At 37.0% G+C, this 14,456-nt stretch overlaps 1 protein-coding gene across 1 annotated transcript; it reads right to left on the reverse strand.

Annotated features, from left to right (window-relative positions):
• Positions 1–3,011: 3,011 nt before the first annotated feature.
• Positions 3,012–13,274, reverse strand: LOC103702770 (IAA-amino acid hydrolase ILR1-like 5). The gene is made up of 5 exons (XM_008785329.4): positions 12,781–13,274; positions 12,462–12,587; positions 10,365–10,679; positions 3,916–4,044; positions 3,012–3,738 (listed from the first exon to the last, which is right to left on the reverse strand). The coding sequence occupies exons 1-5, from the start codon at positions 13,159–13,161 to the stop codon at positions 3,337–3,339; spliced, it is 1,353 nt and encodes a 450-aa protein (XP_008783551.1). The 5' UTR covers positions 13,162–13,274; the 3' UTR covers positions 3,012–3,336.
• Between the last annotated feature and the right edge of the window lie 1,182 nt (positions 13,275–14,456).

Consider the following 14,456-nt stretch of genomic DNA (forward strand, 5'->3'; position numbering starts at 1 on the left):
GTAGAAAGACTGTCATATAGAATGTCGAAGCAGGATTAAGTTTGGAATGTGCAAATAAGGATCAGAGGAAATGTGTCTTAGATGGGTATCCTGTATGAGCAACAGTTTTGTAAACCATGTTATCTACATGGAGCACCCTTTTTGATGCATGGGCTGGTGATCCTTGTGTCTGGAAGGATGTAGCACTGCTTGTGGTATCAAGATGCTTTATAAGCAGATGACTTCTGATGTCACAAGGTAATGGTGCAGCCTTTAAGGAATTTGTCAGTATTTGAGATAATTTTATTTCTTTAGCAAGAGAGACTTTTAAAAGGAATTTGTCATTTTGAATACAGGAAAAGTGGTGTCATTTACAGGAAATAATATTAAATATATGAATTGTTTATGGAACCAAGCATGGTTTTGATATCTACTTTTATGATGCCGGTGATGGGGTTTTCTGTCCACTGATTTCCTGGTAAAATAGATATAGACAAAATATTTTTTTCAGGTTATGATGATCTGTTACTGTAAGAAAGATCATTCCTTGTTATCATGTTTCTCTTAACTCCATTTAGAATGCAAGAAATTTGGTCATCGCTTAGCCAGCCCCATGTAGAGACATTTCATGTTTTCTGATGGAATACAAAGAAAGGGATGAAGAGAACTGAGAGTTATTTTACCCTCGCAGAAGGCAGCAATGGATCATGATATATAAATAACTTAATTTGAGTCTGATAAATGTATTTTCACACTCTCCTTCCATCAAATAGAATTTGAATCTGACCAAAATTTTTCAGTGTGGTGGCATGAGGTACGTGGGTCCGATCTGACTTAATAATCATATTTTTTAGAAAAATAGATTCAAATTCACAAATACATGAAAGATCTCTCTGAATTCAGGATGATACAAAATTTTATTAAATTCTTACAGGTCAATGTAGGATGCAATCATATGGACATGTTTATGACTCTGAACTCTGTCGATCTGAGCTGACAATCAATGAAGCATATCATGGGACAGGAATCTCTGAGGAATCCACAGCATGAGAGCAGTGGATTTTCTCGCTTTTCCTTTTTCCCATTTGTGCTGCAAGGTTAGAGGAGGTCAGATGAAATGTAAGCAATACCTTTAAATGACATACGAAATATTAAAGACTAAGCAGGTCAGATGAAATGGAAGTGGAGCAGAAAACAGCTCTGTAGAAATTGCTACAGAGATGAACGGGATCATAGGAGAGCCAACAAGGATTAAGAAGACTACACGTGTTGTCGAGAAATCAGAAATCAACAGTCAAGAAGGTTTGAAGATAGACTTCCTCAAATTGTTAATAATAGCACCAAGAGAAGTAGTGTCTCTGAACTTAACCACACATACCCAAAAGTTCTCATAAACTGAAGACAAAATCACAAAAATCTTTTAACTTTGGGACAATGAAGTAATGGAGTTTCCAAGATCATGCACCACTGGCCGCCCCAAGGCCAGGAATAGCACCTACTTAAGTATTAGTCAACGGCACTGTGAGAACCTCAATGTGTTAGTATTCAGCATCATGAGTCTTTTGGGACCATATATGTTAGAATTATCTTCTAACAACCTCTCCTTCGGCAAGTGGTAGAATTGGGATTACAATCTTCAATGAGGAGGAGCCCGATGAAGGCTGTAGATAACAGATACTTAGAACATTCAGTGAGACTCTAACTGATGAAGGCCCAAGACATCATTCCCCTTGATTCAATTTAACAAAACTTGAACGAATCCAATAAGATTCTTCCATTTCCTCCTTGATCTAATTTTATGAAACTTGTTGAACTTACTGTTCTAATTTATCCAATAAGATGCTCACTTATGAGGGTTATAGCCCAGAACATACATGTAACTCATGCATGAAATATTTCAAATATATGAGCAGAAATTGTGTGAAAGCACAATTTATCGATGCCACTGGCATCGTCAACTAGCATACAGATCATTATCAAAATCTCATATACCAACATAGTTGAACAGAATATATAATATATCTTCAAGTTCAGCAGAAAAACTATAATGAATAAGATACTAGTATGGTACGCCATACCTGTCGGTACCAGTACATACTGGATATACTATACCGTACAACATGTACCGAACCAGAAACAATACAAGAAGCATTCCAAGTGTCAGTGCGCCAAACTGACTTCCAAATCGGACATATGCCAATATTGTACCAAAATGTTACTGGTATGGGATCTAGTACCAAGATAACAAGCCTTGACCAATAATCATAATACAACAATTGGACTAGTCAGTTTGCAGTGTTGACAAGTTTGTGAGAACAATTTTTAACAATTTGATTCTTCAGTTGAAAGTCACTATGTACCGGTGTGGAAAGAATAAGTAGAAATTTAATATAATTTTGTCAATTACAGACTACTTTCAAGGCATCTATCAGCCAAAGTTAAAAGCCATTTAATATGAAGAGAATTTGCAAACAAATATCACAGATAAAATGTTTATATATGCTCGTATAATGCCAAACTGGTATGCAGAAGAACAAGATAATTTTATGTTGTAATATCCTTGAAAACACCTTAAGTTTCTGTACACTGCAGAACAAATAAAAAGTTCACCTCGTAATATCACCCTGAGAACATACTGTTTGATGAAATCATAATGCAGACACAAGCAATTCAGAAGAAAATAAATACTATGTTAACATAAGTAATTAAAGGGTCAAATACAGTCTAACATAAAACACTACTATCTATCTAAAACATTACTATATATGGGTCAGAATTTTCCATTAATCCCTAATTCCTACATATCAAGAAAAACACATAATAACAAGCTTTCTGGTCCATATTTGCTTCACAATTTCAAGACTGGCAATTCCTGGCCTTTGGCACTGTCATATATTTCCTTTTCTCTTTACTTCCATCTTCAAATTCCACCAGACAATCTTGCAGACAGGTCTAGCAATAAGAAAGATGCATATATAGTTCATGTGGTCAGTTTTTAATTACCACTGTCAGTAACTAATACTCATGTTGTGCCAGATAGAAATCTGCCAAATAATTTATAGTCTAAATCTCCAAAATGTTTTAAGAATCAGTTTAATCCACACTCGAGGAACAGTTGATAGGCCTGTCTCAGGGTTGGATTGAGCTAAGAAGGATAATCTAAAATACAGTGACCTAAGAAACCTCCAAAAGAAGTTGGCACCTTGGATCATTATACAATATGCTGTTCTTTAATGAAATAACTTATAACACATTCCCCCTTTCATTTTAGCATTCACACAATATTTGTAATATCTTTGCAGCATCACCCTCCAAAAATCAATCAAGTTGGACAAATATTTTTCAACAGATATAGATTTATCTATCAGAAGATAAATCCTTATCATCACCTGAACTGTTGCGCTCATTTAGATACAATTCTGCAATTGCAGTGTGTAAAGCTGCTCCAGTTGGAAGAACATCCTCATCGATAAAGAACTGAGGAGAGTGAGCAGGGTGGACAGAACCAGCTTTCTCATTTCTTATCCCAACAGCAAAAATGACTCCTGGAATTAACTCTTGATAGAACGCAAAATCTTCACCTGCCATGACCTTCTTCCCCATCTTCACATTATCTGGGCCAAGCAGAATTCCACCAACCCTTTCAACATGATGATGCAAACTTCCATCATTAACAACAGCAGGATAAAATGGGTATTCCTCATATTTCATGCTGATAAATGCCTTGCATCTATGTACAGCTGCCTGGATTTCTATTACCTGAAAACATCAACATCCATTAATAGTAACATGTTGTTCATTCCTACAATAGTTGGCTAATTTTTTAATGGCAAAAAGTATATCTTTGATGTCATAGCAAACCAAACCTAATTCACGTATACCGAAGAGATGCTTCATGGTCATTTAAAAAAAAATTGAAATTTCATGATAACAGACCTCTTCCACCCGTCTCTGTAACCTGTGCAAGCCTTCAGTTGTAAGACTCCTTAAAGTGCCCCCAAATTCAACGAAGGAAGGTGTAAAATCAAATGCCGCACCACCCTTGACATAAGTAACAGAAAGTACCTTCCACAGGAGAAGTAAAAAAGCATTATGTATAAAAAGCATATGCCACTACCTACCAACTCCAACTTAAACATTGCATAACAAATACAACTTTAGAAGGTTTCAAAGATAGACTTGTATTACCCAAGAAAAAGTTGCCTTAATTATCCAACTTGTTTAGGGTCACAAAAACCTTAATTATTGACAATAAAAGTAATTCAACCACTATTATGTATTAAAGAAATTAACTCTCATGATGGTATGATTCATATTTCATAGCATTTTTGTACTTTTTAAGAACCAAACAGAAATAGCAGTCAAAACACTACAATAGTTGTTCTGGACATGCTTCAGTACATCACAGATGACAATGTGCAGTTTAGTCTGAGGTAATAAAGTTTTGATGATTCACGACTGTGGAGGTCATAAAGCAGAATCAAAATAGCCAGTACAAGGCTTGAAGTCATGGTTGTGGTTATGGTAATCAAATTTTTAATGATTCCTGGGTTTTGCTGAATACTGACAAAACAAAAGCTGTAGATAAGTGGGTCCTCATAGCTCCAAACTCCAAAGATTGCAGATAAAAACTCTTTTTTTGCTCAACAATCCCTTTTCTCTTCTGGGCAAGCTGTATTTTTACCTTATATTTTATAGACTCCTCTAGACTACACAGTCATTTGACCTTCTTCAGTCTCGAAATTCGAAAATTCCAAAGCCATTTTACATATCCACTGTATTAAACAGTGATTATGAGGTCATGGAGATACAGATTTTTCTCTCGATATTTCCATTTCAATATGCTGACCTGAAAAATGGGCAAATGTGGTATATTTTCACTTTGTATGCTTGTTAAACATTTTGTGCAGTATCACTAGCCCATCCAATAGGTATCTTATTTCATTTTTCTTTCAGAGATAGCATACAGCTTAAGCTGAATAACATTTTTTTCCCATGCTTGGATGGATTTGTTCGCCACAAGGTCTATATTCCACTATCTTGCTAGATTAATTTTTTCATCATTTCTACCTAGTTCAGGGTTATCCGGATCCATTTCAATCATTGTTCAGAAGATTATTTCACCTGCACCTAAAAGCTCTCCATCCTCTATTTCTCTCTAGAATTGGTGGTAAACCTTTTCTGGTGCCAACACCAAGATTCTCTTTTTGGACATCTCTGGCTCTCACTTGCAATCATGACCATCTTGTGTCTTTATAAGCTAAACCTCGTGAAATCTATAGAGACTCAGGAAGTAAGTAGACTATGGTGGAGATATTGTCCTTAAAGAAATTGATCTAAAAGGTGATGAACTAAAAAAAATATATTAGTAGAGAGAAGGAACAAAGGAAGAAAATCTAAATAACTTAGAATCCAAAGTTGAAACCAGTAGTTGTTGACAATCTAAAAAAAATGAATAAATTTGTAAATCTTCTATCCTTAGGAGAGGCATCTCTTCCACATTAATAGCCAAACCAACTTACTTTAACCCAAGTAACACAAGAGCCTATGTAAGCTCTTAGTCTCTTATAAAGTAGTTATATGCTTTTGTGACACAAAAGCAACCTAAGACCACCTTATTAGAACTCCAAGATGATCTTGTTCTTGTAATACTCTTAGAATAAACCAACAGTGAATGAGGTATCAAAAATAAAAAGCTCAATAGTTCACCCCTTCCATGATCGCATAAGTTCATAGCATAACACAATTTAAGGTTGTGCGAAAAGTAGCAGCTACTATTTTTTCCTCCCTTTCTTGGTTATATCATTTTATTCTTCAAAAAGATACATCTATCAAACTCCGATATTATTACTGCAACCCTTAGTCGGATTGCAAGCGATGGGCCAAAGACAAAGTACAACGGGAGGAAGAAGACAGAGAGAATAATGATAAAATTAAATGCACCAAGGATGCAAACGCTCTGAGTCTACATAGCAATGTGAGTAACTTGTTCGTAAATCTTTACTCACTTCAATTTAGAAAGAATAATATCAATACAAACTATCAACTTAATCAAACTCTTGTAAGTTTTCATATCAACCCCCAACCTCCATCTCCCCCCCCCCAACTCCCCCTTCTCAGGGAAAAAGAAAAGAAAAAAAGAAAAAAGAAAATTAGGGTTGTTATCCTGACATAATATAAATTTAGTACAGAAATAAAATGAAGACCAATGACAAAAGCAAAATACCAAATTATGACCTCCAAAAACGTTCTGGATGGTTGCCTATGACAGGATTTGGATGCAACTTTAAGTTGCACTGGAATAAATATTCCTACATCAAAAGTACCATTGAAATAACAAGAGAAGCTAAGATGCACACAGCTAATTCCGTATAACAAATAGTTCTTAGGCCTGGACAGCAATAGCTCTTTTCACCTTGATAATTGCCCAGACTACATCACATATGCTGGACAAAAATTAGGGTCTAGTGGAGATAGTAGCACGCATGTCATTGTAGGACCAAAACTTGCAACATCCAAAGAATGTACTGAATTCTGATGTCTACTTCTGGCAAAAATCCTAGTATAAGTAATCATATTTAGGAACAATTTCGGCAGAGTGAATGTATAAACTAGGGGGGGCCAGTGACAGCAATCCCAAAAGAATATGAAGAAGTGCAGAAAGTCATGAATAACTATATGGTTGAAAGGATGATTCAAGAACGTATAAGTCCAACCCTCTTGTGCCAAATGAAGATCGCATATGGCACATTTGCATGGATAGTCAGGCCATAAAAAAATTATTGTAAAATTTTGGTTCTCCATCCCATAACTAGATGATATGCTTGATCAGTTATCCAATTCTCAAGTCTTATCCAAGTTGGATTTGAGATGTGGATACCACCATATTTGGATATGACCAGGGGATGAATATTCAAAACAAGGGATAGCTTATAATAATGGCTAGTCATGTCACTCGACTCTCTAATGCACCAACTACATTCATAAAACTAATGAATCAAGCCTCCAAGGCTTCCATTGGACAGTTTGTGGCAGTCTATTTCGATGACATTCTACTTTATAGCCACAACCATTAATGACAAGTTGATCATCTTGATCAACTTTTGAAGTGTCCTTCCAAATGAAACATTATAACTCAACCCAAAAATGCGAAATCAAGATAGATAGCTTTGTATTCCTCAGTCTATGTTGTATCATCAAAAGACATCCAAGTTTTTCCCAAAAAAAGGTAGAAGCTGTGAGGTGTTTTCATGAGCTAGCAAGCTTCTAGTGAAGATTCATTCTAGAATTTGCATTACTCTCCTCCCTTCCTAACTGCCTTAGGGGTAGAGTTTTTACTTGGACAAAAAAACCCAGGAGAGCTTGGAGCTTATTTAAAGAAAAAAATAACCAAAGCACCTCTTCTGACTTTGCCTAATCTTTAGAAGTTATTTCAATATGGTTATTCTTAATGTTGTCAGAGAGGGTAGGCCTATAGGTTTCTTCAGTGAAAAGCTAAGTGAAAGTCACAAGCACTACCTATGATAAAGTATTTGATGCAATGGTTCAGATCATTGAAGAGTTGGCAACACTACCTTTTAAAATAAGCAAATGTTCTCTATTTAGATCATGGGGTGCTAAAATATATGAATGATCACGAAAATATTACTAATGAGAGGCATGCTAAATGGGTTGAGTTCTTCAATATTTCCATTACACTATATGTCACAAATCAGAGAATGTTAATTAAGTGGAGGAAGCTCTCAGTCAGAGGCATTCTTTGTTAGCTACTTTGCATGAGAAGATATTTAGATTTAAGATCCTGCACAAATTATGTCTAAATGATTAAGATTTGGCAAGCTATGAGCTGAATTTCAAAAGGACATAAAACAAGGTTCGCAATCTCAATATTGGATCCCATACTAGTACCATCTTGGTATAGTGTTGGTACACCTGTTAAGAGAATTAGTTCAGCATACTAACACTCGATATGCCCCCGGTACATCATACTAGTTTGGTATAGCATGGTATGGTACATCGCCAAGTGCGCATCCCTACAGATCGGAACAGTGTACCATAAGCCTAAATGAAGACTTCATTCTTCAAAATAGATACCTTAAGGCATTGTCTTGCATATTGCTAAATCTACTCTTCAAGAAGCTTAACAAAATTCATGATGGTGGCCTTGGGAGGCATTTTGGATTAAAAAAACACTACCTCTCTCATTAAGGATCATATCTATTGGCCAAAGATGATCAAATACATAATTCATCACATAGAATGGCGTTAGATTTGTAATATAAATCAAGATCAGAAAGGAGGGTGGGGGAGAGAGAGAGGAGGTGGCTGGTTATGAGTAAAGGAAGAGAGAGCAGAGGGTGGGAGAGGAGGGGTGGGGATAGAGAGGAGATGCATGACAGGTGCATGCCAAAGAGAGATAGAGAGAGGAGGGAGGGGGAAATGGGGTTGGGGTGAAGGGGAGAGGCAACATCTGCTGAGAGGTGGGGGGGGGGGGGGGGGGGGTTATTAGTTTTAGGGTTTCTTCCCCCTTTCCTCTTTCTTATTATTTTCACATTTTAAAAATATATACAGTATTGATACATATATAAAGGATTCAGGCCGGATTGTGTTAAAAAAATAACTACCCGAGCCTGGCCAGATTTTATTCAGTTTTGGAGAATTAAGGCCCACCTGACGCGATGGGCTGAAAACCTGGGCTCAAGACTAGCAAAAAATAGGCCGGGTGAACTGATTTTGTCCAAGTCTAATACTTATTCAAAGACTTCTAATGCATCTCAAATAGCTTATCTCTATTTTTAAGAGATTGTGAAGCTCCATGGCATTCCAATAACTATAAGTATGATCATGATCCAAAGTTTGTTGAGCATCGAATAAATGACATATCTTTAATCCAAATCCTCTTATCATTGACAAATGGATGAATGAAGTTATAATTGAAGACTAGATAATCTGCAAAAGAAGCATTTTTGACAGCACTAAGCATCAATAAAATCAAGTTTTTCCTCAAAAAACATAATTTGGCTACAACCAATCAACCAGCCTAGCAATGGGGATGGCTCCATTTAAAGTAGTTTGTGGTGCTAGCTGCTAACCCTATTAGTCCACTGGATTTGGCAACTCTTCCTTTTTCGAATAGATTTGGTGGGGATGCAAATGAACAAGCCAAGAATGTCAAGGAATGTATGAACAAGTGAAACAGGAGATTGAGAGGAGCAATGAAATGTGCAAAGAAGTGACAAAAACAAGCATCAACATGTGGCGGCCATCAAAGAGGGAGATTTGCTTTGAGTTCATCTTCAAAAAGGATCAATTTCCACCAAGATGTAAGGGCAAGCTACAGGAACAGGTTAATGGTCCCTTCCACATCACATCTTGGATTGGAGATGATGAATACATAGTGGATCTACCCGAGGAGTATAACATGTCAACTACCTTCAAATCGAAGATCATTGACATCCTTGACAATATTTTTGGTGAGGACCCCAGGTTCCAGAACTTGAGGGCGAGTTCTTCCCAACTGGGAAGCCTGATGAAAGAGCAATATGTACCAGCTGAACTTACTTGATGATGTGGTTAATGATGTGACAAAGAAAATACCATGGGTAGATAAACAAACTTTCTAGAATGCTAGTTAAGCTTCTGCTTGGCATTCTCCACTATTATAGCTTGTATTATCATGGTTTATTACTATATTAATGAGATCGATATCCAAGCTTACCGAATCTCCATGGCTAATTGGCTTCAAGTCTAAGTTTGGGCCAATTTACTCTATTGCATCAGGTTAGAATTTTTCTTTCCTAATCTCCTGCTCCGAATTAATTACTTAAAAAGTGTGACTTTCATTAATGTAATGAAGCAAAACTCCAGACCATATAAAATATTCATTTTTTGATATTTTACTTGGCTGAATATTTTAAAAATATTTGTGAAATCATTTCAGACTACACATCATTTCACAGATGGATGAAAATGAGCTTCATTTTGGCTTGTCATTACAAAATCATTTGTTGCAGATTTCATCATCATGAATTTGATATTTTCAATACGATCGTCTCATCTTCAAATAAACATATCCCCTCACCCCCCACCCCACCCACCCCCCCCCAAAAAAAAAACAAAGAATATAAAAGAAAAATAATGGAGAATTCCTAGATCTTCCTCTAGAAAAGATGAACAATCGTTTAGAAGCTAATATACTATCTACCATAATTCATGTGCGGGGTAACTCAATTAGTTTCGTCTTCTATCTTCAATCAATTTATAATAGAAGAGTAAATTTGGAGTGAGCATTGCTTCAATTTTCACAATTTGCAACTGCAACATAACTCAAAAGTAATAACAGGGGAAAAAAAACTAAAACCAAATTGACAAAGATAATAACCTACTTGGCTATGGAGGGGGTCATTTTCTCTGGAGATGAGCTGTTGCATTGCCAGAATGGTAAATGATGCAGCAACTACTGGATCAACACTCAAATGAGGATTTGCAGCTTCTCCTCCTTTGCCTTCTATTTTTGCTCCAAAGAAGCATACAGCAGCTTGTGCGGGCCCTGGATGGGATGCTATGCTTCCTGTGGGTAATTCATAGTTAACATGCATGCCAAAGATTGCTTCTGCACCATCAAGAGCACCTTCATTTATCATGTGAAATGCGCCTGCACCACCTTCCTCTGCGGGTTGAAAAAGAAGTCTCACAGTTCCCTTTGACATAAATCATGAAAAAGATCATTTAGAAACTGCTTTCATCCAATAATAAAATTAAGATCTGAAATTTGAAACTGAAACTCATGTTGTAATTGAAGTGCAATAAGAACCAAGATATTTAACTTCAGAAAATTGATTTGCTGGATCTGGGACAAATAGGAAGATCAAAGCAAGCTCAGAAGGTCGAATAAATTGATGCCAACACTACCAATCTATGATTTTCCAGGAAAACACTCTAGCAAGAATGTGGGATGCCCAACATAAGTTTTTTCCCAGAGATAAAAGGAGGTACAAATAGCAATTATTCCATGGTCTATGATCATTAGATTACCGATCATCCTGGATCATTTGGATGAAAAAGAAAAGATAGGTATCAAATTGAATTAAAGTTGGGTTATGTGGCCGATCAAGGGTCAACAGCTCTCTAAGGATAATTCATGACCTGACTAGTGGTGCTGATGATAAAAAGAGTTTCCGTTGTCCAATGCGGAAAATGATACTATTTTTGTAAAACTGAGGAGGTCGCAGCTAAATGTATCAAAATCCTAGTACTCTTATTTCAGGGCTCTTTAGTGTTAAAACTAACTGAGAAATCTCTTTTTCTTATTTGATATAGTGCTATAGGTGAGATCTAGGAAAAATAATTAAATTGGATGTTGAGTAGCTTCTGTTTAAATATTTAAGGTCCACAAACTATAATGGTAACCTTAATTAGACAGATTGGTAAGTGTAGCAGACACATGGAAAAGAAGCAGGTCAGATGGAGAGTTATATATTTGTTTTTGAGTGGATCATTGATCATAGATAGCTGCACTGCCTGTCCATTCCTTTATATGTTACATAATTTTACAAGCTTCAGAGTAGGTGGTTAATAGATAAAATAAAAAGATAGAAAAATACTTTTCAGAGCGGGGATGAAGGAAGAAGAGGAGGCTATCATTTAATAATTTCAGTCTTTAAATATAAATCATAGGGCTGTTTGTCAATTGTTATAAAAAAAAATCTTGCTGAGTGGAGTTAGTTTAAAGTTGCTTAATTTAGAAATATCTATTTTTCGGTTTTCAGAATGAAATCCTCAAAGAGAAATTTTTATGTTTTTTGGTGAAAAGGTAACTAAAAGACTTAAATCATGGCCTTGCACAGATCCTTTTCACTGGTATGAGCCTGAGCTTCAGCCTTGACAAGCGACCAGCAGCAAGTCATGATACGGTAACATGGCAGCCTGTGATTATCATGATTGTAGCATGTGGTGTTTTAATCATTGATTCCTAATCTTGCAACATTACCTGAGATAGAGCTACATTAGCCAAGTCTTGAATTAGATTTTTTAATACGAGATGGCTTGGGAGCAAAAATTTCAACGAGATTAACCTCCTTTTCCAGGATGCTTCTTGCTTGATTTGGAACAAGAGTTTATCCTTGTTAAGGCCTCATGGGAACATGCACTTTCTCCTTGCTAACCATTCAACAAGGCCCTTGCCATGGATGGTGTGAAGAGAGGTTGGTGCATTAAGCCCATGTTTAACTTCCTGGTCATTTGTCCTAGCTGATTAGTCATATTCTTATTCACTATCCAATTGGCATACGTATGTGTAACATTACAGACGCCATGTACGAGTGAGGCTCTTCTATATACAAACTAGAGAAAGAAAAAATTGCCACAAATGATCCAGCAAAATTACGACTTTCTTACTGTTGGACTGTTTTTAAGATGTTTGGATCATAAAAGAACAACAGAACTTTTACAATCACCTGAATATCAAGCAAAAAGTGAGTTACCTTGAGATTGTGCTTGCGCTTATTGAGCAATTTTGCAGCTCCAAGGAGCATTGCGACATGAGCATCATGCCCGCAAGCATGCATGACCCCATCTACCTTGCTCCTGTGCTCCCACTCCACCATTTCCTGAACCATGATCACAAAGATGAAATCTTTATTCAAAATTCGTAGCAGACTTTCAATCCAACACCCATCAGAGATGGAAAGAAACCAAATGGAAGCCAGAATTGCAACATGAGACACTCCAAGAAAAGATAATAAAGAAGTGGATGAGACCGTGGAGGTCATAGAGAAGGGGGAGAGGGGCTTCGTTCGGTACCTGGAGCGGAAGTGCGTCCATGTCAGCGCGGAGGGCAACGACGGGGGGAGCGCCGGAGCCCACCTGGGCGACCACGCCGGTGCCGGCGAAGGGAAAGGAGTAGGGGATGCCGAGGCGGTCGAGGTGCGAGCGGATGAGGGCGCTGGTGTTGCGCTCCTGGAAGCGGAGCTCCGGGTGCTCGTGGATCCGCCGCCGGACGTCCACCAGCCACCCCTTCTCCTCCTCCGCAAGCCGGAGCAGCTCCGCGGCGTCGTACCCATCGTAGCTTTGTTTAGGAGAAGAGAGGACAGGCTGTGGACTTAGTAGAACGAGAAGCAGAAGAGACGGCAAGAAGAGAAAGAAGAAGGGGAGATGGGGAAGAGGAAGAGAAGGAGGGTCCATAGGGTGGCAAGAGGAATGGAACGCATACGTTAGAAGCAGAGCAGATTGTTTTAACCGCACAAATGGTAGGATGAGGAGGGCAGATGCTCGGCTGCGTGCGACCTCCCAGATTAGTGACATCAGAAGGGGAAGCGCTTTGACTTGAGGGAGACCAACGAGTACACGACGACCGGCAGTGACAGTATAGAAATAAAAAAATTTTAAAAAATAGTGAATGCATTGTGATTTTTTTTTTTTTTTTTGACCTGTATAGAGAGAGATTAGTTGACTAAGCAAGAAAAACCAAAAGTCCAATCATAATTATCGGCTTGGCAACGTCCAAACTTTGCCAGCCAATCTCTCTATCTCTCTCTATATATATATATATACATATAATATACATGTATGAAGAGCCTATAAAGGTGTATTTATATCCTGCATAAAGAGCTAATTCAAGAGATTCTCTTCTTTTATTGTATAATCTGCACAAGATTAAGAGAATCACACTCAAAAACCTTCTCTTAGATGTTGGCATCTCGGAAGTGATATATATTTTAGAAAAATTGCTAAGCGAATGAATATGTAATTATATATATATTTTTAAAAAAAGTACTATCTTTTAAAAAATAATCAAATATCTAAGAAAAACTTGGCTTATTATTTTCTCAATGTTTTCCTTCTATTAAGTATTTTTTTTTCTTTCTTTCTTTGTCTTCTCTACAGTACGTAACATTTGATTAGGAGGTTCAAAATGAGTGCAGATAGGGTAATATGGGCCTCCTCAACTTTGGAGGCAGACATTGGCTCCTTATGATTGTGGATGTAAATATCTTTCCCCAAACAAAAAAAGAAAAAAAATGTTTTTTAAGAGAATATAAGTTGGAATGCGTACTCAAGGCATCCTTGAAAATTTATTTCTCGTCTTTCACACCCCAACATTTAGTTTCAATTTTCCTTTTCTAATTGTTTTTGCCAAGGGTTGTTGGTTGCCAATGTTCCGCATTAACGTTGAATCCCATGACTGGGATAAGTGTTTCCTAGCCACTTGGGAGAGGTCTACATCTCCAAAAATAATCTTTCTCCGGTTATCTTGATTTTATTGGTCTATATATGCACGCTAAAAGAGTTACAAAAGAATATTCAAAAATATATAATCATTGGAAGAGAAGATATAATAATAAAATGAGATTCTAAAGCCATAGTCAAGACCAGTTATAGTCAGGAACTAGATGATATTAATGAAACAGTAGCAAGGATCTTTTTTTTTTTAGTGAAAATAATGGTTGAGGCGCCCTCCTTTCTGAGTCAAACTTGGA

The sequence above is a fragment of the Phoenix dactylifera genome, chromosome 5 (genome assembly GCF_009389715.1).
Source record: "Phoenix dactylifera cultivar Barhee BC4 chromosome 5, palm_55x_up_171113_PBpolish2nd_filt_p, whole genome shotgun sequence".
NCBI classification, from domain to species: Eukaryota; Viridiplantae; Streptophyta; class Magnoliopsida; order Arecales; family Arecaceae; genus Phoenix; species Phoenix dactylifera.